At 31.0% G+C, this 25,777-nt stretch overlaps 2 protein-coding genes and 1 pseudogene across 3 annotated transcripts; 1 reads left to right on the top strand and 2 right to left on the bottom strand.

The window, feature by feature from the left end:
• On the top strand, positions 1–4,350 carry LOC114196023 (5'-adenylylsulfate reductase-like 4). Its single transcript, XM_028086511.2, has 4 exons — positions 1–640; positions 746–933; positions 1,019–1,143; positions 3,464–4,350. Exons 1-4 carry the CDS (start codon positions 431–433, stop codon positions 3,904–3,906), a joined length of 966 nt encoding a protein of 321 aa, XP_027942312.1. The 5' UTR covers positions 1–430; the 3' UTR covers positions 3,907–4,350.
• Positions 4,351–6,023: 1,673 nt separating this feature from the next.
• Positions 6,024–9,495, bottom strand: LOC114196024 (putative protein phosphatase 2C 10). The gene is made up of 6 exons (XM_028086512.2): positions 9,266–9,495; positions 8,956–9,117; positions 8,090–8,329; positions 7,703–7,979; positions 6,693–6,847; positions 6,024–6,597 (listed from the first exon to the last, which is right to left on the bottom strand). Exons 2-6 carry the CDS (start codon positions 8,992–8,994, stop codon positions 6,460–6,462), a joined length of 849 nt encoding a protein of 282 aa, XP_027942313.1. The 5' UTR covers positions 8,995–9,117; positions 9,266–9,495; the 3' UTR covers positions 6,024–6,459.
• A 10,120-nt stretch (positions 9,496–19,615) lies between these two features.
• On the bottom strand, positions 19,616–24,885 carry LOC114163218 (cryptochrome-1-like; annotated as a pseudogene). Its single transcript, XR_014984613.1, has 4 exons — positions 24,176–24,885; positions 23,603–23,821; positions 20,586–21,292; positions 19,616–20,416 (listed from the first exon to the last, which is right to left on the bottom strand). The product of XR_014984613.1 is annotated as a cryptochrome-1-like (transcript).
• Positions 24,886–25,777: the final 892 nt, after the last annotated feature.

The following is a 25,777-nucleotide window of genomic DNA, read 5'->3' as shown; positions in this document are numbered from 1 at the left end:
GGATTGTATTTTATGTTGTAAAATGCATTATGGTGGAGCGAATAAAAGAAAGAAAGAGAAGTGGTAGCAGCGTGGAACGCAAAGGCGATGAAGCCAAGAAGAAGAGTTAGGGTTGTGTGGTGTGATTCCTCTGATTCTGAGTCCGATTCAGCTGTGAGTGTGCCAAGAGGTAAATAGTAATGTCATTCCCATTGCCACCACCATCACCGATCACTCTCCTCTCTCTCTCTCTCCGTAATTAAATCAAAATAGCAAAATTAAAATAAAGAAAAAAGCGTCCACTAAGGTTGAGGCACGTCACCCATCTCTCCCTTCACCTCGCTCATCTCAAATCCATGCTTCGGAATTAGGGTTTCCATTTGGATTTGGTTGTTCTGCTCTGCTCTGCTCACTCCCTGCAGGGGAAACGGGGAAAGGGAAAGGGATAAGGATGAGGGTTTGGGGATCGGAGATCGTCTTCGCCGTGTTGCTCTGTGGGACCCTCTCTGCCACCGCTCAACCGCATCATCATCGTAGGTTTTCTCAGACCACCACCGCCGCCACAGTCTGTCCCGTTCACTCCCTTCTCGATTTCGTCTCAGGGTTTCCAGATTCCACCTGCCCTCTTCCCGATTCTCTTGGATCCATTGCCGTTACCGAGGTAATTCTCCCTCTTTCCCTTTCTTTCTTTTCTAATGTATTATTATAATTTTTCGATTACAGTATTTGTATCTAGTTATGGAAGCTTTGCATTGCTTATGAACAGGGAGATGAGGTTTCTTTGCAGAAGGCGCTGAATATGGTTCACAAGAATAATCACGAGTATGTGGCTGTGCTCTTCTATGCGTCGTGGTGCCCTTTTTCGCGTGTGTTTAGACCGGTTTTCTCCGTACTCTCTGCACTGCACCCTTCCATTCCTCATTTTGCTATTGAAGAATCCTCGGTTAGGCCGAGGTTTGTGTAATGCGTTTTTGGTTTCATTTTTTTCTTTCTTTTGTTTGTGTATTCTTTCAATTGAGTGCCTATGCGATTCTTGCAGCATACTGTCCAAATATGGTGTCCATGGTTTCCCTACATTATTCATTTTGAATTCTACCATGCGGGTTCGGTACCATGGTTCTCGGACGCTTGCTTCGCTCATTGGTTTCTACAATGATGTTACCGGTGAGGCACACTTTTTTTTTTTTTTTACTTATCCATGCATCGGGATTCGTGTGCTATCTTCTAGTGTACATGTAACTTTTGATTGAGATTCGCACATGTTAACTCATTCAATTCACACTTGAGTTTTAATTAAATTTGATTATAGTGATTAATCCGTATTCAAAGGTTCCAAAACCTACATCAAAGCACAAACATGATTACAATAAAATCTGATTTCCGAACATGATCCCATGAAAGATTGGACAGATTTATTTGACACAAAAGAAGATAGGTTGTATTCAGTTGGTTGAATCATGTAGATAGTTTGGTCTTGGTTTTAAGATTAAATTTTAATATTTAATCATTGGCATACTTTGGCTGTGACTTATTGTATTGCACTGCATTAAAAATCTGTAAATTTTAATGTCGTTTCTTTCACGTTAAAGGGCCATTGTGGCTCGAGGGTGTGATGGCATAAAAAGTCAACATGCTATAAAAGAGTCTGTGAGCACTTCAAAATACAAGGGAATTTTAAATCCTATGTTGCTAGTCCCAGAAACCACAGTAAAATTTGATTGATGAGAGACTTTGGCCATACCTTATTTAGTCTTTTACTACAGTCAAGTGATTACTGTGTATTTCACTTGAAAGGTAACTGTTGCATTTCAGCTTGGGAGTGCATGGGGCATGAAAGCCCAATTGCTTAGATGTTGAATGGAGTATTTCAGAATCAGGAGTTTTAAATTGCAAGGGATGTGGTCAATCCCATAGGCCACAGTGTACCCTGATTCAAACTTGGACCTTCTTGCTCATAGAAGAATAAGTTAGAAAATACAAACACTAAAAAACACATAATGCCGCTTCTCTCAACCATGATGATTCATTGAAGAGGCCATGATTACGTGGTGGTTGTGACACTAGAGGTTGGATAAAGTGTTACTTGTATTTAGCAAGGAAGATGTCATTTTCTGTGATAATGTGTCAAAAACGTTTTGTTGAGTTTTGGACTTTGCTAGATCATCTCCATTGCAGGGGTCATACACTGGGTTATAAGGTTAAGACCTATGTCTTATAAGATCTCCCCATTGGAGTATGTTGACATTGCATAAAAAAATCTAAGTTCTTAAATAAGACCTTGGTTCTGAGAATAAAAAATTATTTTTTCTATCTTTGAAATATATACTTTTGCCAACAACCAAATAAAACGTTAATGAGAGTGTAGGTCTAAGATCCTTGCATTGGAGTAAAAATTGCAAAAGGGTCTTAAAAGTGATGGATGGGGTATAGTGGAATCCACAAAAGTTAAATTTAGACCTCATAGAATGACTCCTGTAATAGAAATGCTCTATGATCCGGTTCGTGGTGGTTGCAAGATTTTGGTTTTTGAATGCAATTTTTGAAACAAAATGCATTTGGGAAAAATAGGTCTGAAATGATTTTAGTTCAATTTTGAAATACTTTTACATTCATTTATAGTGGAACCCACAAAAGTTAAATTTTGACCTCATAGAATGACACCTGTAATAGAAATGCTCTATGATCCGGTTCCTGGTGGTTGCAAGATTTTGGTTTTTGAATGCAATTTTTGAAAAAAAATGCATTTGGGAAAAATAGGTATGGATTTTTTTTAGTTCAATTTTGAAATACTTTTACATTCATTTATAAAACCGAAAAGAAATTTGTTAATGTAGTTTTTACTTTTAGATAAACATACTCTTGCTATCTTTCATATGATCCTTCCAATTGTTGTCACCACTTCTATCGCTGTCATCATCATTTATTGTCTTTGTTGCTACTTAGATTAACATTGTCCAACAAGTCGTCACCGCATTTACTGACACTAACACCCTTGTTGTCAGTAATACCACCAACATAGCTTTAAACTAAAATTTAGGAAAAACGAACTTTTAAAACTAAAAATATCCTAATCTAAGACCCACTTTCTAAAAACTAAAGATTGATTGTAGTTTATAAATTTTTTGACACTTTCAATCAAAAACCATCCTTAATGTGACCTAAGAGAGGGTTGAAGAGGTTGTGGATTTTAAAACTTTGCTCTTGCGGGTAGGAAATTTAGATTCTTTAGTTTTGGTTAAAAACCCCAATGAAAATTCCTAGCACTTTCGTAGTTCTTTTTTAATATCCAGGTGAAGCATTGTGGTAAATCATTTTAGCTGTCCCAACAAGTACATTACCTCTTTTAGATTGATAAAAAACAAAAAATTTGTAGTTCTTTTACGCTATAGCACATCCTTTTTCTTTTTTTGTTTTGTTTTGCAGTATCACATTTTATTTTCCCTATTTTTGTTGTATTTAGTTCATTATTTGGCTGTCATTGTAGGGATCAGGATTGATTCACTTGATCAACTATCACTTGAGAAAATTGGTCGTTCTTCCACTGATAAAAGTCATAGTAACACCGAGCCAGAAAGTTGTCCATTTTCATGGGCTAGATCTCCAGAAAATTTACTGCGGCAGGAAACGTATTTGGCTCTGGCCACTACGTTTGTGGTTTTGAGATTACTGTACTCTTTTTTTCCGACACTGCTTATATGTATTCAATTTGCTTGGAGAAGGGTCATCCAAAATATTAGATTAGGGAGCTTACTGGAGCATCCTTTGATTTATTTGAAGCGGCTAATACAGTCTTTTAACTGTTTGAAAGAGCCGTGCAAGAGAAGTAATCTGCAGGAAGGAGCAATGAATGCTAGAGCATGGGCATCCAAGTCCCTCGCCACTGTTTCAATAGGAGAGGAAAGTAGCAGCCGCGGGATGCACCAGTGAGTTGATTTTACTGAGCGGATGTACCTTGAAATATTGGAGATTTGATTATACCCTATGAAAGTCTTGGCTGCAAGTTCTGCTTTGACTTTTCTTCTCACCCTTGGATCTTGTGCTTATTGTGGTCAATTATGTTACTGAATAATGTAATCGACCCTTAAATGTCCCATATGATCAAGAAATACTTCATTCAGCGTTCTTGAAGATTGAGACTTACATCTGTATAGTTTAAATGTAGCAACTCGGGCTGAAATCTGCAATTCTTTGACTTGTAGGTTTTCTTGAAGGTCAAATCTTTTGATCGTCAGTTCATAAATTTATTTTTGTTGGGAATGAAATGATTGTAAATCCCGCATAATACTTATTTTGATGCATTGTTGATGTATCGGTGCGTGTTATTTGTAGTTCAAAAATAATAAGATTGGTGGTAAGCTGATTAAAATGTCATATATAGAAGTAATTTATATCAGATTCTTCAGCAGTCTCTTGGATTCCTTTTCCCAGGAGAAAGTATTGATCTCTACGAAAAAGAGACTGAACGTAACATGTTGATTGATCTCCATATTTGAATAAGGAGCATTCGTGATGAATTAAAATTTTACCGTTTTCAGTTGATTTTCATTAATTAGATTTTTGTAGAGTTTGTCCTTCATTGTATATGTCGCCCGCCTTTAAGTGAAGTTTATATAACAAGAAATAATAGTCAACAAAATATTCAAAATTAATGAACCGTCATTTTCAGGTTAGTTCCAGTGCTAGGATTAATAACAGTTTTAACATCAACCTTCATTTTGATGCAATAAGTTTGTATTGCCAATTATGGTTGCAGTTTGGATTGCTTCAGAATATGTATATTTTTTAAAATATCAACCATACAAATTAGTATTGGCTTAACTTTTAAGATGATTGTTATACAAATAAATAAATTTATCACTATTGGGTATCATTATAGAGCAATCCCAACTATGTTAACATCCAATATACTGCAGCACTTATCTAAAAATACATTTAAAAAAGAAAGTAATAAAAATAAAGTGAATTAGCATAATTCCAAAATTCACTTAAAAGACAAATTTATATAAAGAAAAGTCAAATTTGTCTTTAACAATTGATTAAAAAAAGATTTAGTAAATTATTAGCCAGTTTGTATATTAATGATAAGACAAATTATCTCTGCATCATCAAAACAATGCATACATTAAGTATTCCAATTAAATTGATAAAAATAATTTTGAACGGTTGAATATAATTAGAATGTATCTTAATATTAATCTGTCACAAATTTTATATTGAAAGGTGCGTTACAAGGTGAAATTGATTTCAGATATTTGCCGAAGTTTTCAAAACCCATGACATTTCAAATAAAACCACGAACAGTATGTTCTATGTTCTGATGATGTTTTTCCAAGCCTTTAATTTATAAGCTAAAGGGAAGGTTTGTCAGAGGCTTTTGTTTAAGTAATAAATATAAAAATGTTGAATTGAAGAGTATGGTATGAATATTTTATAAAACATTTTTATGAATTATAATAGGATTTAATTAGAATAACATAAAGGTTTATTATATTTCCATTGATTTCTTATCAGTGTATGTTTATTGATTTTATAATAATTTTAAAAAAATATAATGAAAAGGATTTCTGGTTAGTTGATAGTAGATAAAACTTTACATTAATAGTGAATAACATGTAAATTTTAGACCGTTTCCCTATTTGAGCACTTTTGCGAAAAGGGTGAGAATTCAATACTCGCACATAAGGTACAACTTTAGCCATACTAGTGAAACATTTGACTAACAGGGTTAAAAAAATCTTTTAAGCAATCATATTAATACAAAAACATTATGAATACCAAACGTCATGATAATTAATCTCAGATTTGGTGTTCATTATTTTTGTGGTAATGGAATGTCTTCATATTTAGTCTCAAAAAACACAAACAAGAAATTGTGCCACATATTTTAGTTTTCACATGCACCAAGAATCAAAGATGTTTTTTGTTCATTGCATGACATTGCGTGTGAATGCACGTTGAACTACAATTAAGGTACCAAAAGCGTGTCACTGGATCATGAAAAATCTCTGAAAAGACAAAGGTGGGAACCTATCATTTGAAAAAAATGGAACAAAGGAAAAAGGGTTGATGTCTATCAAAGAATGTGGAATACAACCGTGAATAGGACCAATCATCCTAGCACTCACTATACCCCAATCGATAACTAGAAGCATATTCGTCTTTTACACAGCCGCTAGGTCTTTTATGAAGAATCAAAAGACAATATACATCAGACTCTCACCAATCACACTTTTGCAGAAACAAATGAAAAACATTCTCAAACCACAAAATCTAACAAAAGAAAGCAATTTCAGAGCTTGATAAACCCTTCTATTTTCCTTGGAAAATTACCTATTCAGAAAAGTTCAGTAAGGACTAACCCAAACATCATGTAATATATGTTGTTTGGTCTGGACCATAAGTTGACATGCTTCATAGAGATGTACCTTTATTGCTGCTATAAACTGCACCCCAATATGAAACTTGGATTGAAAGATACCATCACCTGAATTTAACCACAACACAAGATATATCATCTTTACTATCTCTTTTTAATGCTTCAGCAGTAAGTTGCTTAGCTGCTTTCTGTGGGTCTTTCGATCTTCTAGCAATATCCACTGCGTCTTGATTAGTCATTACCTGCTTTATCACATGCCAATGAATTCCTGTTTTTGATTTTATATTGAACTTCTAAAAGCCACAACCATGAAAACAACAATACACTATTATTTCACCTTCCAAAGTCCATCACTTGCAATGATTAGAATCTCAGTATCAACATCTATGTCAGTGTTCTGCACATCAGGGTCTGATCGCAAATGTGACTTCAGACTCTTGTCTCCAAATGCTCGAGAAACGGCAAGTTGTCCATTTACTCTAGGCACATCACCTTGCATCATCATCATCATAATCATTAATGTTACATTGAGTACATATGTTAATGGTGTGACTTTGTGCTGTCAAAAGTGTAATCTCACTAATACCACAAGCATTCAATAACCACTTTTTAGTGGTCATTTCAAAGTCAAGACAAAAAAAAAATTGTACTTCTTTGATATTAGCGCTTGAATACAGTTAATCTCAATTTGTAAAAATGTCTTGACTTTTGGGTACATGGTTTGAGTAAAATGAAGAAAAAGAAAATTTCTGAGAAACCTTTTATGGGAATGTTTATAAATTTGTAAGAAATTACTTTTCTATTTGGATACTTCAGCAATTACTTCTTCCATAACCTCCCCACAAGCCCCGTTAAAGGAAAAAGTAGATCAAATACAGGGTACAACAAACTTTCATGTTAAAATCAAAAACTCATACCACGCAAAATTCTTTTCCAAGAAAAACAGCAGTCACAAAGCAGTATGCAATCTACAGAAGACCATTAAAAAATGTGCACTTGAATTTAGTTATGATTTATAAAAGTAGATGAATTCATATACTTTCAAATTCACTCTGTAGCAGATTAAATGACTAGAATTCAGATAGAGAATCACAAAGTAAGGAGAATATTTGTTCTGCAAGGTTAATTAATCTAGTTGCTTGATGCATCGTTAATTTACTTTGTCTTATTTGACATCAAAAGACAAATTCAAGTCCCTTCTCTAGAGTATAACAATAACAGTGAGGAGACACTCTTTCTATCATCAAATGGTACCTACAAATTAAACAAAAAGTGGAGATCCATACAAGAATGCAAAGGCACATAGACTCCAAAAACTGAAATAATGGAATGGAAGCTTTAAAGTACCTGGCAAATTAGAGACAAAGCCACCTCTATTCTCAATGCTGCATCGTTCCATGTTTGGCTCGTGGTCTGTAGTCATTTGTAGGGCTTGACCTTTTCTAGAAAGAACAGCTCGTGAGTCTCCAACATTAGCTATCCATAACCTTCGGCCATTGATCAATATAGCAGTTACTGCTGTTGATCCACCACGCCCAAGATCAGAACTGTTTGATAGAATTTCTTGATCAGTGGTCTCGTAAGCTTTTGAGATGGAAAGAGTGGGGTCTTCCCAAAATTCCTCCTGGTGTATAAGATGAATTAGAACAATGTAACATTTCCAATCTGAATTTTGATCTCAAACATAGAAAATATATTGATTCTTTATCAAAACACTGAAGAGTTTCAACCAACCTCCCGCAGAATGTTGGTAAACAAATGTTTTTGTAAGTAGGCTGGCACACGGTCACCCAAATGGCCATCATAGATAGCAAATAAACCCAATTCATTGTCTTTTATCTGTGCAAACTTGGCAACATGATAATCCTCCATTGGGTGATTAGCTTTCCCTTTTACAAGGCTGAAACCATACTTTATTGAGCCTTCATGATTTTTCCCCTTACCAGTGCTGGATGAAGAACGTGCTGCTACAAGCTGTAAAGCAACCAACACACACAAATTGAATAGTCCTGCCACTACAGGTCACATATGTAGAAGGGAGGATAAGTATTTGATTGCATAACAAAGCCGCCTTCATTACATTAACAATCCCCTATCAAACACAAATAGAACCTTTCAGAGTTCTTGGAATGACCAAAACAAAAAATGTTTTATTGGATGTATCTACACTTAGACTGAGGTTGCTAAATTACAAACTTCTAGGCTAGTTGTCTTCTACTATTAATTACTGAATCAGTTTGTTTCCTGGTCATCCCAAAAGACACAGATTTCTAATCCCAATAAAAACGAGGATGCAGACAAAACATGCATTCGATAACAAATTTAAATTACCAGCCAAGCAAGCAAATTTGATACACCAAAATTTTAGATTCAGACATCACTCTCCTTCCAAATACATCAAATACAGGATTACAACATAAGTATTGTAACGCAATAATGAAGATTTCACAACACTGAAATTTGGTCAGATAATACGAGTTTCCCCCCAAAGCCAGTGACCAAAAAAAGGTAGGAACACAACCATATAATTTCCATGAAACTCAATATACAGCATACAAAGTTTCATGCATAAGCCACTAGAGCACAATTTACATTCTTACCTGAGAGTAGGAAGCCTTAAAACAGCACAACTTATCCATGAATGAAAAGAAAGAAAATTTGAGCAGCTACTCCAACCAATTCTCAGCACAAACCTTGGCTGATACCTTGAATCCAAATTTGAAAAGAAACCCACACCCACCTCCCGGTTCCGGAATCACAATCTGTGTGATAAAAAAAAAAAAAAAACCCAAAGACAATTCTCAAAAAAAACAGAATTTTGAAGAAGAACCCCAAACCCCAGAAAAACCACTACACCAAGCAGTGACAGAAGAAAAGGAAAAAGTGAGCTAACAAGGAATCTAAGCTCACCTGTCGAATCAAAATTGAGAAAGGATTGAACTTGCACTTGGACTGGGATAGTCCATGCGGTTTGTGTTGGCAGTTTGCAAAAGCTGAATTACAGAAGCGAGTGAGATGAATGGGAGAGGGAGAACATAAATAAAGCAAAGTGATAAATTTGTGAAGGTTGTGTTGTGTGTGAGACAGAAAGGAATCGTATGATGCCTATGTTTGTTTCTCTGTTATGATATTATTATGTAACCGTTTCGGGAACCTTAAGCTTCACAAAGACAAAAAAAAAAATTATATTTCTCTGTTGCCAAGGAAAAAGGGTTCCACAAGCACACACCAATGACTTCTTTCTTGTTGACTTTTCTAGTTTTCCACTATATTATAAAATAACCATCTTTATTTCTTTCTTTAAAAAAGCTTAATCAGAAATTTATTTCCCTCTTCAGAAAGAAACTATGATTCCTAATTTAAAAACCACTCTGATCCTATAATGAATATTATATTATAATATATCATATTTAATTATTATTATTATTATCATTTTTTTATTTTTTTAATCTTAACATATATGTAATGGTTTTATGAACATTAAAGCAGTTGTAAGAAAGCACGAACATTATGATGAGACTTACGCGGTTTTACATTGTGTGTATCTATCATTCTCGTGTTAATTACATTGGGTCGTGTTACACACTTCTTAACTCATATATGGTTTTTTTATATATTTCTTAATCATTTCATACTTTAGGGTAAACAGTTGACAATTATTGTAATTAAATAAAATATTTATGGTCTTTACAATTACTCAAATTAACTTTAGCATTAAACTTTCTTTTCTATTTAAAACTTCTGTTTTACATTAATTTTATATGATGGTGGAAACATAAACATGATAGTGTATGCCTATTTTAATGATAATAAAGAATAATAAATATAATTAAAAGTTTAATTATTATTATAGTAGTCGTTACTTAAAAATAAAATAATATTTGTGGTTTTTTTTTTTACTTTATGGAAAGAATGTGTATATAAAAGTGATATGGTAAGACTATATAAGGAGTGAAATGTTTTAAAAGAATATGTACACCGAAAAACAGTTATTAACACGCATTTTTATTAGCAATTGTATCATCTAAACCAGTGAATATATATATATATATATATATATATATATATATATATATATGATTAAATTACTAAAATTATTATTATTATTATTATTATTAAATTACAAAGTAAATACATTTTTTTATAATTTTATTATAAATAATTTTGATTTATTTTATAGGTAATATTTTTATATAATACTATAATTATAAAATAAAATAAAAATAATCATTGGGGTATACTGATTATGAAAATATAAAAAGAACAGGTTAATGAAAATAGGAGTGATATAGTGAGAATATACAAAGGGCAAAAACAGTAGAAATTATATAAAGACAAATAACAGTTATAAAAAATAATTCTAATTATTAAATTGTTATAAACTATAGATAAATATAATATAGTATTTTCTGCATTATGAACATTAAAAAGTCAATTAATAAAAGTAAAAGCGACACTATAAAACTATAAAAAGAAACAAAAACAGAAATATTAACAAAACCCACGCGTATTATTAAGTATTATATTATAGATATTAGAGACGTGTGTGATGTCTCGCAATTTTGAATTCGCTTAGTTGTGTCTCTTGGTATCTATATATGGGAAAGTATTCTCACATTTTCCGTTTATGTAATGATTTAAGAAAAATACATTGTTTTTGTTCTAAGTTTTGACATTTGGTCGATACTCTTATTTGTTTATTTCTTGTAATCAACATTGATTTTAATTTTTAAAATAAAGAGGTCAATGGTCAATTCGTGCTAAAACTAAATTCGTTATTTAAGGACATTTTAAAAGCAGTGTTTGGTGTTGGGTATTACTATTCTTGAATGTCGTCAATCCTAATAAAATTGTTTAAATATGTTTACTTTAATTATAAATAATTTTAAAAACTTATAGGTTATAAATATAAGTTAAATTATCATCATAATGTGGCTGGTTTGTGGCGCGCATGAACCGTAGGCTGGTTTGTGGCCCGCATAAAAATTAAAACGAAAAACTTGCATTTATATATATTAGTTATTTTTTTCTAGACTGTTGCATTAACGTTATAAATTCTTGTATGACTGAAAAATATAAATATTATGTATTTCTTAATGTGTTGCGCTAAAATTTGAAGAATATATCTTGAATATTATGAATATGAATATGATAAAAATGTTGAATTATCAATTTATTATCCAACTCCTGAAAGTATTTGCTTAATAATTTTGTGAACTTCTTAAAATTTTCTAATTTTTTGAACATTGAAAGTTTTATCATAAGAATTCAAAAAAGAATAAAAAAGCGGGACCCTGCACTTATGTGAGGTGGACCAAACTTTTCAACCTGTGCTGAAAATGCGGGATGAGACGGACTGGTCCACATTGTGTGGGCCAAATACTGGCCAGACCTAAATGAGCTGGGTCGGCCCACATTGTCACCCCTACAATTGAGGTTCAAACTTTTAATAAATTCTAAAAATAATAATTAAACTTTTTTACCAATCAAGTATAAGAGTTTAATTAAGATGGATCCCGCTTACATCATACATGTCTTCAAAAACCTTTTTTATCGACCAAGTATAATGGTCTAATATTATTGTTTTGGCATCTTAAAATTTTATATTAATGGTTGTAATTTTCATCTTTAAAATTTTCATTTTAATTTTAGACTAATTGTAACCTTAAATAAAAAATATTTAATAAAAATATAAATTTTAATAAAAACATCATTATAATATTTATATAAAAATTAAATTTGATATAAATGTAAAAAGAGACAAAATTGTTCTATTTAAAAAAAAATATGACTAAATTAAAATAAAATAACGAATATAAAAAACAAATTAAATATAAAACATTGATTCTAACATGTGACATGTTGAGTTGACATATGATCATTAAAAAAAAGCGAAGTGAAACGTGATAGTCAATGTTCATTACCTATAATTATTTAAATGATATTACTAAAAAATCAAATTAAACAAAATTAACAAAAATTAGAATTTCATTAAAAAAATATGACTGAATTAACACAATCGAAGGAAGACCAAATATTTATTTTAATATTAGAGGAATTAATTTCTTACATAACTTTCTATTGTGAAGTTACAATTAATACTTAAGTATAATTTATTTATTTTAATTAAAATTATAGTTATGTAACTTGATCTCACTCATTAAAATGTTTTTGATCATAAAAGATCTAGTTAAACTATGAGTTGATTATATATATATATATATATATATATATATATATATATATATATATATATATATATATATATATATATATATATATATATATATATATTGGATAGTATCAATTAGTAATATAATATTACATCATAGTGATTAAATAAATAATTTATTTGTCATAATTGTCTTTAATGAAGGATCTTTTAAGTGAGAATAATTGAAGAGACACCACATTATCCATCAATGAGAGGAATGAGTCTAATTTACACATAAAAATTCTTCATGTACGCTTTACCTCACAGTGATTAGTACTGTAATTTTAATTTGTAATAAAAAATAAAATTAAAAATATGAAATTCATTTTACAACCTACCAAAATAAATTAAGAGCTCGTGTTTGAACTAAAAGTGAGCATAAGTTCTTACAAAGTTCATGTAAAATGGGTTTTATAATAGGAGATTTTCTAAGCTTTTTATACATTTTTTTTGTTAGATTGTCCATCTTTTTTATACAAAAATAATAATTTTGTTTATAATGGTTAAATTATAATTTATAATTATTTATGTTAAATATAATAATCAAATAATTAATGTTAGTATAAACTATGTCAATTTTAATTTATATAAATAATATATCATATATAACTTTATGGGTTGAATATGTTTTTGGACCTCTAACTTTAAGTAATGAAAATTGGAATTAGTCATTATTAAAAACTTTGAACAAATTTAGTTCCTTATCTTTAAATATGTGTCGTGAATTTAGTCATTTAAATTAATTTTTTTATGTTTATTTGACGTTTCAAATGTGTTCCTCAATTAACATTGGAGTGAACATGTATCTAACAAAATAAGTAAACTAAAGTACTATAATGAAATATATTTGAAACGTCAAATAAATTTAATAAAATTTGATTATAAGGACTAAATCCACGTATTTATATGGTTGAGATTCTAATTTTCAGTAGGAATTAAAGGACCAAAACATATTTAACGTTAATTTTATTCATATTTTTATAAATATAAATTATGATTACGAGTAATCCAATTTCAATTTAATTATTAGTTTAAAAATATGTGTTTATCTCCCCCTTGAAAAAGTAACAGTATATCTTGGTCTACAAATTTACAAACACAAAAATACTTTATATTCAATTGAAAAGTATGTATAAATACAAGAATGAAATCTGACATAGTTATTACTAAAGTAATATTTAATTGTCGTTTACTAACTGAACTCCTCATTTGGAAGTTGTTGCGACTGGTTAGTGTATTTCTTCCTTAGTTTAAGTTAAGATACATAGGAAACACCGAATAAGTAATTTATTTATTTATTTTGGGATGAAAACCAAGGACCTCTTATTAGCACTGATTATAACAAACATTAATGTTAATTTAATTGAAAATGAACCAATTTTCTTCGTAGTTTAAAGTTTTTATTTTGTTGCACTAATCAAAGTTAGAGGATCATTGACCAACGAATTGAATTGGTCTAAAATTTGACTATTCCATATATCTATATCTTCCTACTCAAGAAAACCTATTGATTTAGGATATAAAGATTTAATGTATTAACTATAGAAGCATGCATAAATATATAATAAGATTTAATACCTTATATGTTATTTGAGTCAACAAGTTTCATCCATAAATACCTTTGATCTACAGAAATAAAACTGTCATAGTAGATACAAGATTCTCTTCTAGTATATTATCTTCACAATATATATATTAGTGAAAAGTCTATTTTTTAAAAATAAACCAAAAATAAAAGAGTAATGAGAATTGTAAAAAAAAAAAACCTGTAAGCTATTCGTGGTGAGTAGTGTTAAAGTATGTGAATAAACTGAGCATTAATAAAATTATGGTAGAGAAATAATAATCATATTTACGAGATTAAAATAAATTAAACTAAAATATATAAAATATTATCCGAAACCGAAAGCTAGTATTTATTCATAAAATATCTCTACAATATTTAATGATTATATTATTTGATTATACTTGCTTTTTTAAATTGCTATTTAATTACAAATCTTTCATTTTTTAGAGTAAATACTCTTAAGTATTATAATGTAAAACAATTCACTATATTCGAACGGAATTATCAAACAACTAAGATGTATCCATAAATTAAAATTACTGATTGTTTAATGAAAATACAAAATTTGTTGGTAAAATATTTATTAATAAATTTTATCAATACATGAATTTTTTTTTTGGTAATTACCAATAATAATTTTTTTTCAGTGATTATCTATTAATAATTTCTGACTATTAAAATTTGTTAATAATTATTTGTTTGTAATGAGAGACGAATTTTAACTATTGGTAAAATTCATCCTTGAATATTGCAATTTAGTTTTTTTTTTCATTCCAACATTTGTAGCTGTAATTAATTATCTATTTCTTCTATTTTGGAACTCCGTGTAATAATAAAAATTATAACACCACCATTAAAATTATATAAATTGTAGCATTTTAATGTTTACCAAGACTTATGCTTATCTTTTAACACATGAACTATTTATTGCACTTAATTTTTTTCACCATGCATTATAATAATTTTATTGTTTATATTATATTTTTCATTTCTAGTCATGTCTCCCATGCCTTCTAAAGTTTATTGCATCTTTATGGTTGTGATATATATTGTATTTAAATGTAGCCACTTAATGTCGGAATTAAATGATGCAATGTTATTTTAAATTAACTATTGGTTATAGGTTTGTATGTTTTTGGTATACATATATGCCTTCAATATTTAATTATACTTATATTACAATATGATTTCACGGTCAAAAATTTATTTACATTTGACCATCTTTTATTTATATATATATATATATATATATATATATATATATATATATATATATATATATATATATATATATATATATATATATATATATATATATATATGACTAATAGACAAAAATCAAATATAATCTTATTCAAAAGATAACTCCTACCCTTTTACCTTTCAAAAGCATTGGAACAGGTCAAACCATGCCGTCTTTTTTATTCTTTTCCACCATTCTTCATTCTCTCTTTCTCTCATTTCACATACCACCATTTTTGCATTGCAGGCTCCAAGTTTGCTTTAATTTTTTTATGGGGAGGTTTCTCTTTCACATTCAAATTTCAAAGCCACACTTTTTATTCAAATAATTTGCATTTCATTTGCTAACTTTGATTGGTAGTTTAATGCCACAATCAAACTCCATATTCACTATAATTAATTGCCTTTCAATGAATCAATTAATGAGGTCTACCAGTTAGTGCTGAAGTTTGCATCCAAAAGCATCTTTGTGTACGAATATTTTCTACCATATTCAAATCAGCTACTTGTGAAAGCACCTGAACACATGCATGTGTACTTTAATATATATGAACTTGCTTTTGGATTTCAACTTGAGTTAATTTTGAAACTGCGTATAAATCCGCAGCTTCTTTTTCTTCTCATAACGTACATTAAGATGAGACGAAGGACTTCATCTAACCACACTGCCCAATAGTTTAGTGGCACTATAACCTCTAGGCTTTAAGGGATTGAAGTTGACTTGCAGTTTTATTTTATAGACACTACCCAACACCTAAAGTAGAATCCAATGCTTTCATAGGTAGGGCTTAACCAGAAAAAAAAAAAAAAAAGAAAAAAACAGAAGAGGAAATAATTCCCTCCATGATTCTTAAAAGAGACAAAGCACACTTCCAAAAAAGGCCAATCCAATGACAAATTCATCATTCATGAGTAGTGATAGCCTTTATGCCCTAACTTCCTCTGTCTCATGATTCTCATTCTCCAAACACACAAAAAATCACTAATTGTCCACTAAACCGGTGAGGTTGAGCTCTTTTTGTGTTTCTATAAGAACATTAAATAGAATGAGATGTCATTATGTTTAGAGTAAAGTTTGTAGAGTACGTTCACAGATTTTAATAATATGGTGATAGGTTTTTCTTTCGAATGTTTTTGTCCAGACCATACAGCACAAATAGACACGAGTCTAAATTATATATAAGAATCAATACATTTTAAACTCAAAATTTTAAAATTAAACTGAATTTATGAATTTTTAACATTTGAGTGGTCCTTTCAAGTTTCCGAACACTAATTTAAAGAGTTTATTATGGGAGAAGAAGTCAACGCGTATCAATTATTAAGTTATGACTTTGTTGGTTAGGCTTTTTAGGTTGCTTGGAAGGCCTTGCAGAATGGAATCTAAGTTGTTTTTAGAGCGAGCCAGAACTATGATGCAGCAAGGTTAGGTTACAATACAAAACTCTCCGTATCTTATCTCATGGACCTTCAAAAAAACTCTTTAAAGCAATCACTTCTTATAAAATTGTAAATAAAAAATGTAGCATTAGGTTGCCATCCATCATGTGTTTTAAATAATATGGAATCAATAACTTTGAAATCAAAATTCTTAGAAAAAATGCGATTGCACCCTGAAACTGTTAAAAATAGAGAAAGAAGACAAAGGAGGAAAAGAAAAAAAAAAATGTTCTTCTAAGCATACAGAAGGAACTGATATGATAGGTTGATGTTCAATTGGAAGGAAGTGAATCGAAAACATGCACCTTATGATTATCTTTTCTTTTTCATTTCTCTTTTTAGAAGAACAACATATAATATTTTCGCTCAATTAAATTTTGTAGCAATCAGTGGCGGATGTTTTGAGGAACAGGGCCATCGCCCCCAATTTTTTTTATTTTATTTTTTGTATTATATGTAATTTAGAAATTTTTAATGTTTTTAGAAAAGTTTAAATTATATGTAGTTTATATTAAAAAAGTGATGATTATTAAATTAGGTATTTTTTTAATTTTTTATAAAGTATAACATTTAATAATAATAAATGATAAAACATAAAATCAAATATAATAAAAATTAAAAATATTTATTAAGATGCATATTTTTTTTATTATCTTTTTGACTTTTTTTATATATTAGATTCATCTCTTAATCTTACGTGTTTTCTTTTCGCTTTTGAAAAAAAAAAGTTGGATACAAACTCATTATTTCTTTCTTTCATTTCATTTGTTCTCTTTCACTATTGAAGAAAAAAGGTAATTCTCATATCTTACTTGATCTTGAAATATTTGTTTAATAGTTAGCGTTATCTTTTATCTCATGAGTCTTATATTTATTTTTTCTTAATATAGCAGTAAAAGTAATGTACGATGTGTTTTCTCATAACCAATTTTTAATTGTAACTTCATTATCATAGATTTTTTTAGGAACTCTCATTTTTATTAGATTGTGATAACTTATTTTTTGATTTTAATCTTTTTTAAGAACTCTCAATATCTTTTATTATTAGGTTGGGATAAATATTGATGAAGAATAAGATAATAGATTCATTGTTTTAAAGTGATAAAAGGAAAGTTACATGTGAAGATGAAAATAAAACTAATTCAATTTTTTACATATTCTAAAGCATAATACTAATGATCATATTGTTCAATTAGAGGATCATTTTCTTAAAGTTCAACTAATTACATGAGAAATTTCGTATTAATTTTTTAGAAAGATTTTCATATTTATATTAAAAAAAATAGCTGAAAATTTTAGTTTTGATTTAATTCTTTGATGAATTCAAGAATATGAAAAAAATAATATTTTAGATATGTGTGATTTGTTTTGTAGTTACAATTATATTAAATTATGTATTAATTTTTATTGTATTAATGACAATAATTAAAAATATAAATTTTGAGTATATTTTTTGGCTCCCCCAACATTATTGAGCAAGATCCGTCATTGGTAACAATAATTTAATCAAACATATTTTAGTTTATGTATTATATAAGATAAATGATTATTTTATATAATTAAATTTATAATAATTTTTAACATATAGTTTATATTTGGATCTTATAATTTTAAATTGTAATATAATATGCCTTTTGATTACTTTCGTAAAACTTCTAAAAATGAAAATAGCTAATTAAGAAAGAAAGAGAGAAGGTTAACATATAGGAATTGATTTTGGTTGGTTATTGGGGTGAAAGTGTAAAAGAAATATGCAAAAGAAAAAATATATTAAAAGATGTCAAGAAAACAATAAATTCTAAAATTAAAATAAAAAGTAAAGGTTCCATATGCTATAAGTTGTACTTTATAAAGCAATCTGTAGTAAAGAATTTCCCTTATACTTTTTTGTGTGAAAGTATAATGGTATCTTCACCAATTGAAAAAAAATATATAAAGCAAAGATCTCCTGACTTTAGCTGTAATTAACATTTTTGTTCTGTTTAAAGTCATCATTGCTGGTTAAATAAAGTGTCTCCCGACTCATATCGTGATGATTATCATCAGACCACTTGCCACACAGCAAATGGAAAGAGCGAAGCTTATGTCAAAGTGCAATTAAGAGTACAAATAACTTTTCTCAGCAAATCACATTGCTCCGCAGTTGCAATTGTAGTGATCTCAGTGGTTGACTTTTGTTAATTAATCATTACATTTACACTTTGTATGCAATTCAGAAGAACCAAATTCTTTACCATAAAAAGAAGAACCAAATTTGCAAACTCTTAGGTACTCAAATAGATAAAGCTGGAGACTGCACAATATGTAGGGTACAGAAGATGTAACTAAAACTCGGATCATAATTAATATATCTGGCTTAAGTGAAAGCACAAATCTGAGTTTATTATTAGACCAAAGATCCTATGGTGGTTTTTTCTCCCTCGCCACAAACACTATACCACACAGCAAGTTGCAAATATTGTACAAGAAAGCAAAAGAAACTGCAGATGAACTGCTGTATGAATTGAAATCTCGTACACAGTGGAGTTCAGCCGCTGGTAAAGGGTGTAGGAAATTAACTCATTTATGTTTGTGCGGCTTCAACGTCCCACTTTATCTCAACATAAAGGTGATAGTGTATTTTTCTTCTTCTAGTCTAGTCGCTTTAAATATGATTATGAATTACCTGTCATCAAAATTTAACTGTGATAAGATAACAAGGAGCCAACAAAAGAATGAAAAGGGATCATAATCATTAAACTGAAAATATTGAACATAAAGTGTTCAATGCTTTCATTGGCCTTTTGAAATCTTACCCGGTCTGAGGTAGCTGCCTACAATTCAGTAATTGGTGAGACCGAGGATGCCTTTGCAAGTACGAGGAACCACTTGTAATACCATTTTCATCTCCTACAAATTGTTCTGAGTAACTGGAAGCTGGGGGAGACCATACTGGAACTATACCTCCATCGCGTTCTCTCCTTGTACCACTTGAAGATTCTACGCCAGAATCTTCGGCCACGTTTCTCAGTTCCATTGTAGTATTGTTTTGTACTTGTGTATTCCTGTGAGCATTCTGCAACATCCGTTCGTTCGATATAACTCCTGCATTCTGTTGTGCATCTACATTTATAGGCACTTCAGCTCTGCTGCTCTCTTCTGCTGAGTTTCGGAGATCAGAAGTTGTTTCTTCCTCTTCTATTCTGAGAAGGGTGGAAGTGATGCTTGGAACCATCTGATCCAGGTAACGCCGACCAACAGGAAAGGGATTGTTCCTAACAGGTTCATGAGTTTCCTCCATTTGCATGTCTTGTGGAAAAGCAGCAGGGATTGATTCAGAGGAGTCTCCAAGTCCTTCCTCAGTTCCGTTTTCCATTGCAGCTCTTGAAGCAGCCTCTAGTTGCCACATTTCCGATAGTGCCTCTTGTAATCGAGTTTTTGCTGCATCTATTCCCACAATCGGAAGAGGATAGTTGGTTCCTAGCTCAATTCCAGAAGCTTGGAGCACGAATTCTGGTGCATTCCAAGGATGATGAATCCACTCAGTAGGTAACCTTGCAAGTTCTGGAAGCCACCGTCGTACATATTCTCCATTTGGGTCGAATTTATAGCCCTCAAACTACAAAATCCAACAACTGAAATGAGTGCATCTATTTATCAATTTTCAGTATTCAAATTGCTGACAACAGGACATAACTAAAAACCAATGTTAACAAAATTATCATAAATCCAAAAGGTGAAGGAAGAAAGATGAATTATGCAGCTTTGACACAAAAGTAGCACAACACCTGTGGATGATCTATTCGGTCAAATTGACGACCATCAGGGAGTGTGCCAGATATGTATTGCCAACCAAGAGCATCACTTTCAAGATCTGCATCCAAGAGGGTGTCCCAGAAATATTTCATTCCCCATCTCCAAGGAAGCTGCAGAACCTTGACAAAGAAACTGGAAACTACAACACGTATCCGATCATGCAGCCAACCAGTGGCCCACAACTCCCTCATCCCTGCATCGACCAAAGGGTAACCAGTTCTGCCTTGTCTCCATGCCTTAAAATAAGCCTCATTTACAACCCAAGGAAAGAACTTAAGGTGGCCCAGAAGAGGCCTTTCATGACTGTAGGGGTGGTTGAAACTAATGTACCTCGAATATTCTCTGAGACCAATAGATTTAAGGAACAAGTTCACACTCTCTTCACTGGCCTTGTTTCCTTCGTTGGCCCACAGAAGTTGTTTGATGCGGACAAGATGGAAGACCTTCTTCACACTCAGCTCACCAAAATGCAAATGGGGTGAGAGAAGTGAGGTTGTGGCACTGTCAGCCTTTCTGCGATTTATTGAGTACTCTATCAGTGGACCATTTATGAATGCTGTCAATGCCTTGTTAGCATTGCTCCACCCCGGTGACCATGCTCTCGCAAGAAGTGCATTGCTTGCCTTCTCTGATTCATCTTCAAACACCAATGTGTCACTTGGGCATCTCGACACATCACCTGAAACATCATGTATTTTACTCTTTTACTAAATTTTCATGAATACTCACACAAGTATGAAAGATGTAATCATGTAGATTTTTATTTAGAAGGATGGGTAAGGAGAATTAACACATGTTGGGTTCCATTGTTATCCCTAGCATCACAAGTAAGAAACTTTTGTGGATAATAGATAGTAGCTTAACTTAGAGCAAACACTATTTCGTCCTTTCGTGAAGCCGAAGTACTATATTATAATGGTGGAAACAACTATTTCCAAGAGGGACACAGTGTTACTTACAAGTACCTTTTTATTTTTTCACATCCATCCTTTATTTCTAAAAGGAAAACTTAAGTAAATTAATTTTCTTTTCCTTATACCTTATTTTTACAAATGCAAAAAAGAAAAAGATATGGAATTGAGTTTCATTATTGTTGGAACATTCAAGAGAACTTAGAATCTTACCTACAAAGCACTCTATTTGACACTAAAAAAAATTTAATACAACATCCATTGTCCACGTCATCTACCACATACATTTTATTATAGCATCATTGGTGGAAAATTGGTCCTCATTGTTTGGTAGAATTGAATGCTATGGATATATTATATATTCATAAGATGAAAGGTTCTGTATACACGACAATATTGTAAGGTTGAGCTAAGCTTAAAATCCACTTTTTAAGATGATATCAAAGTCATTTAAAGTCTATCTTATCAAGATTTGTTATTTGTTTAATCTATCACAATACAACAATATTGTAAGGTTGAGCTAAGCTTAAAATCCACTTTTTAAGATGATATCAAAGTCATTTAAAGTCTATCTTATCAAGATTTGTTATTTGTTTAATCTATCACGTCACCTCTATCACGTCACCTGCTATTAGAATGCTATCAAACAACCATTAATGTTTAACCCTATGTTCGAGATATATGCCTTGACATGATGAGTATATTAGAGATATCATATCAACTAAAAATAAGACGAATTCATACTATATAAGTGGATACAAATTTTACCTTATAAGTTTGAAGTTCAATTCTTAATTTAAAATTCACTTTTAATACATAGAACACGGTGAATCTAATTTTGAGTTCTATCAAACTATCAAGATTTTTTTTTTCTTGCAAGTTTCTTAGCTCAATTTGAAGTTTTTTCTCACTACTTTGAACATTTGAAGCTCATTTTTAAGTTTCCCTACATCCTTTTAGACTAAAGTTAACTTTGAAATAGTCTTTTAACTCTTTTATGCTTGCAATGTTACCCTAGGAGTAAAATCATTTTGTTTCTTTCCAAAAACTTGTAAGTAGCTTAAGTTAAGCAATTGTTAACTTATAGGCTTTAATATAACCAGCCCCAGGATTATATGGAGCTCAAGATGTTCAGAACAAGTTCGGAACAACTACCAAAATATTCACTAATTTTGGCTTGGACACGAAAGCCTCACACCAATTTTAATCGAAAAAGATTCAAATCAGGTGAATTAAAAGAAAAGTCTTTCCCAATAGATGTCTAAATTCAATTTTAATTTTTATATAAATTAGTATCGATAGGTATAAAAATTAAATTTGAAATAGTGGGTACCCGTAAAACCATGTCTAACTTTGACGAAAAATCTTTCTTGGAGTAGGATAAAATAATGTTCACCCAACTTGTTAAAGCAGGCTAGGATCTAAATTCCCATCCCATGTGTATATACATATAATACAAAATTATTATCTCGGTAATTAAATAGTTAAAATTAAGATAATAATAAATAAGAAGCAAAATTAAATTATAAGTTGAACCACAAAATATAAGTTTTTTTTTTTTTAACTTTTCATAATTTTATAGTTATTTATTACCTTCTAATTTCTATATTGTGTAAATTAAAACGTGATTAATAAACATGGTTTATTAAATATAAATATATAATTAAATTAGAATTAAAAGAATGTGAAATGAGTGCTCTTGATATTTTTGAACTTGATAAAAAAAACCCAATAGGAACGTAGTTAAAATTTTTCTATTCTCACTTTTTAGAAGATTGGAATGTATTTTACTAATTTAAGTAAGGAAATGACTTTCCTAGTAGCACTCACTACTAAAGATCCTAGAGTCAATAGTCTCAAAAGTTTAGTCTAAGACTTTTTGTCTATCTTGGAGGCGTCTACAGTTCACTCAAACACATTATCCAAACGCATGAAGAAGTTACATTAATGGTGTCATCTATAGAGAGGGGAAAGTAAAGAGAGCATAGTTATGTTTGTTCTCTGATTTAGATAATGTTGAGTAATGAAGATGGAGCAGCGATTGAACATTAAAAGAAATGTGAATGAACAGAGTAGACCTGGAATTATCCTTTTAGGAGGAAGAAGAGGTGAGTCTGGGTCATAAGGCATGGTAAGACATCTGTCCCAAAAAGCAGCAAAAGTTGTGAAGGGTCGAGCATGGACATCATTCACATCCCACGGTTCATACAGTAAATCCGCGTTGAAGGAACGTACTGTTATGCCCTGAGAATTCAGAACCTCTTTGGCTCGGTGATCCCTTACAAGCGACAGGGGATCTGCAACACATCAAAACACAAACATTTCACAAACACCAAAGGAACTAGAATTGACCCATTTACCTGTATCGTATTTTTTAGATTGTCATGAGACAAACAAAATCCAAAAAGATGACAAACTAATCTGTACGGATGACTAATCACAGACATCCATGTAAGTGGGTCAAACAAATCAGTCGAAAAAACGGTGATGTCCTGTTCCGTACATTGCTATCGGATAAAGAATTTATCCTAATTCATGTAATCTAGGTTTCCACAATCCAAAATGACTATAGCAAACTCCCCGGAATCTGGACATTCATTCTATTTGAAGTAAAACAAAAAGTAAAAATGATCCAAGAAGAGGAAACTGACCGTATAAATGATTAAAAAAGAGTTGAGTAGCTCCAGTGGATTTAACAAGGTCAAGGAGAGAAGAAACAGTATCAGTGGATCGCTTAGTGATGAGACGAGTGCCAAGATTCCTGAGAGAAGAATCAAGATGAACCAAGCTTTGTTTGAGCCACCACCTGGAGACTCTGCCGGGGTAGTATTGGCCTTCTTCTTCCGGTGCCCAGATGAAAACTGCAACCACAGCTCCGGCTCTTACTCCGGCCGCCAGTGCAGGGTTGTCTTCCACCCTCAGATCTCTTCTGAACCAAACTATGCTGCATCCACCACCTCTCATCTCTACAACCTTTCCTTAAACTGCTTTCACACACTCCTCCTCTTCAACAAGTTTTAACCATCTCATCTAATCTAATAACTTGTCTTTACTTTCTGTCTCCTCGGTGCTGAAGAAAACCAAACACAATATGTTAATCCAGTCTTATCTTTTTTTCTTAAACTTCTCTCTCCTTCTTGTCCTCGCTTTTCTGTCAAACCTGTTTAATGGGAGATTTTAAGCCATAAATAGGTAAAGGAAACGTGTGATTATTGAGTTGATGACTTTTAAAGTTTGGGCACTTGCATTTACTGTGATAATAATATGTTTTTGCAACAAATTCGTATTTTGTTGCTTTCAGTGGCTAGTTGTACGAAAAAGCCGAAAGGGTTTGACAGAATGGACAGAGTGAGAGGGATATGTTGGAAGGAAGAGGAAGTGAATAGGATTAATTAACTGTGATGGGGAAAGATATAATGAATTGATAGAGAAATTGCAGCCACAAGTTTTTGTTCTGTAGATTTTTTTTCTTTTTTTCTTTTTTTCTCTGTTCTTAGTCTTATCCTATGCACTCACTCTGCGATAAATAAAACAAATGCATCTCCCACGTCTCTCCTCTCTTGTACTTTTCACACAAATCCCTCACCTTCAACGCACACACTCAAATTTAGTTTCATTTTCAGTTAGGATTACCATTTGCCACACGTTGCTTAAATTAATGACCTGCTGTATTTAATTTGAAAGCTAATGGGGAACATTGCAATTTATTGCAAATATCATGACATTAAAAATCTTTTACTCAATTATTATTTTAGTTTATATTCGGTAGAGAGTCTAAACCTAATCAAAGACCTACTTATGACATTAAATATTTTTACCATTTTTTTTTATTAATATTCAGGGAGGAGGATTGTGAATGATTTGGTTTAATTTTTCGTAAAAGAGTCATCTACCTGAAAACATAATGCGATTCGGTTTAGTTCAAATTTAATGTAAAATTTGAATTAAATCAAAGCATTTTTCAGTGGTTCTATTTGGATAAGTTTTTGTAATTTTTGTCAACATAAAATTGTTAAATATTTTTTAAAACAGTAAAACTTGCCTTAAGTTCTAAAGCTTTAGGCGGATATCTGAAAAACATTTATTAATATATTTATTAGTTGCAATCAAATATTTCTTTAACCTTTTAATATTATTTTTTTTCTTTAGACTATGCTTGGCAAAAACTCAACTCCTTGAAAATTCGAAATTAGCTGAAAGTTGAAAAATTAAATGATGTTGAAAATTAATAATTCTTTAATAGGTTAATTCAA

This window comes from Vigna unguiculata, chromosome 9 (assembly GCF_037176805.1).
Source record: "Vigna unguiculata cultivar grain cowpea cultivar isolate G323 ecotype 2 chromosome 9, ASM3717680v1, whole genome shotgun sequence".
NCBI classification, from domain to species: domain Eukaryota; kingdom Viridiplantae; phylum Streptophyta; class Magnoliopsida; order Fabales; family Fabaceae; genus Vigna; species Vigna unguiculata.
Note: the sequence above shows the minus strand (reverse complement) of the source record. Positions and strands in the feature narration are given on the sequence as shown.

Excerpts from the sequence above, each read along its gene's own strand:
- LOC114196024 (XM_028086512.2), bottom strand. The coding sequence starts at position 8,994 with ATGGATAAGTTGTGCTGTTTTAAGGCTTCCTACTCTCAG. Across the intron at positions 8,330-8,955 it reads TTAAGGCTTCCTACTCTCAG|CTTGTAGCAGCACGTTCTTC; the intron begins GTAAGAATGTAA and ends GTTGCTTTACAG. Across the intron at positions 7,980-8,089 it reads TTACCAACATTCTGCGGGAG|GAGGAATTTTGGGAAGACCC; the intron begins GTTGGTTGAAAC and ends CTTATACACCAG.
- LOC114196023 (XM_028086511.2), top strand. The coding sequence starts at position 431 with ATGAGGGTTTGGGGATCGGAGATCGTCTTCGCCGTGTTGCTCTGTGGG. Across the intron at positions 641-745 it reads GATCCATTGCCGTTACCGAG|GGAGATGAGGTTTCTTTGCA; the intron begins GTAATTCTCCCT and ends GCTTATGAACAG. Across the intron at positions 1,144-3,463 it reads TTTCTACAATGATGTTACCG|GGATCAGGATTGATTCACTT; the intron begins GTGAGGCACACT and ends CTGTCATTGTAG.